The following is a 1522-nucleotide window of genomic DNA, read 5'->3' on the forward strand; positions in this document are numbered from 1 at the left end:
CCTCGGTCGGATGTTCTTTGGAGACTTTAGTGGATGAGGAGATAGAAAGCTTTCTGAAGTTTACCCGCGGACTGGTGACTTTGAGCCTCAGGATGTGCTGGATGGGTTCTGGATGAAACACCAGGGCAGATTTCCTCACCTCGCTGCAGTTGCTAGATTTATCTTTGGAAATCCTACTTCAGCTGCGGGTATTGAGCGTGAGTTTGGAATCGCTGGTGTGCTATTGAATCCACGGAGAACCAATTTTGACACCTTCGTTGCTGAGATGATCCTCTTCTTAAACATCAATGGGGAACACATTCCTTGGGATGATATCCCACTCATTGATTCCAAGGAGGTACAGCAAACGGCAGGAAGACGACAGAAGTTTAGTCCGAAGCGCTATACCACAGCAACTCCAGCCGGATCATCAACCGTGAATGAGGCGGACGATGAGAATAATGCGAAAGCTGACCGGATCTTTACAGAGGAGGATATCGAAAACGACTTTGACTTTTCACTGCAGGCAGCATGGATGATCATTGACTCTACCATAATAAAAAAAATACCAGCAGTAGCGGTAGCAGCTTACTAGCCTTTCAACATCGCATATGAATAAAGAAGATAGCTGATTATTGTGATCACATATATGCTGCTACTTATCTTATCCGAAAGACTTTTATTCTCTTTGTGCTCACTGTTAAGGATCTAAGTATTGATGGATCAACACTGTTGTGCAAGAGTCTAAGCTTCCACCCGCGCTTGGTCGGTAGTATAAGGAGGAGATCGCAAGAGGATAACATCATCACGATGTTCATCTTCTTGTTGCATCAATGATGGATTTAAGGAACGAACGATGGGAAACAACAATAACTGTCTGCCCTGACTGACCTTTTCACTCATCGTGCTTCATCCTCTTTGCTCTGTTCTTCTTCTAATTCCTTACTTTTCCATTCTTGCATCACATTCACCTTACGACTACTTCTTCCGTTAGCAACAAGCAAACAACCGATCATCATAGAGAAATAATTGCTGATAATAAATGTGTACCTCAACACCACCTCTTCCTATGACCGACCCTATTGATTACCTCTTCTCTTCATCTGCTGCTGCTGCTACTTCATGGTGGTGTTGGATTATCTCGACGATCAATAAATAAGTAATAAAGCAGCAAACAAGAAAAATGGCTAGAAGAAGGTCAGAAGGCGAAGATAGAAGAAGAAGAAGCGAAGAAGAAGAAAATGAATCCTTGCCACAGAAGAAGAGGGAGGGACGACGCACCTGCCGCACATAGAAGCAGCGAGCGAGGGCAATCAAGGCTATGATGGTGTGACTAATGACGTTGATGATGATGATTGGTGACGGCGCGTGGTTGGTTTGCTGGTTAATGTGATGGGTAGTAGCTAACATACAACAGTCGATGAAGGACTTTGAAGGACTACACAATACTTTTTGTCGGCGCGCGCGGCTACCTACCACTGCTGCTGTGTAACGGGGTTACATGAGAGTGACCCGTCACTCTCCCAAGGGAGCTGTGGTGTGG

At 44.9% G+C, this 1522-nt stretch overlaps 1 protein-coding gene across 1 annotated transcript; it reads left to right on the forward strand.

Moving 5' to 3' along the window:
- Positions 1-112: 112 nt before the first annotated feature.
- PHALS_06888 (Ribonuclease H-like domain) lies at positions 113-574 on the forward strand (the record flags this gene model as incomplete). Its single annotated transcript, XM_024720256.1, has 1 exon — positions 113-574. One exon carries the CDS (start codon positions 113-115, stop codon positions 572-574), a length of 462 nt encoding a protein of 153 aa, XP_024585473.1.
- Positions 575-1522: the final 948 nt, after the last annotated feature.

The sequence above is a fragment of the Plasmopara halstedii genome (genome assembly GCF_900000015.1).
Source record: "Plasmopara halstedii genome assembly, contig: Scaffold_3060, whole genome shotgun sequence".
Taxonomy (NCBI): Eukaryota; Oomycota; class Peronosporomycetes; order Peronosporales; family Peronosporaceae; genus Plasmopara; species Plasmopara halstedii.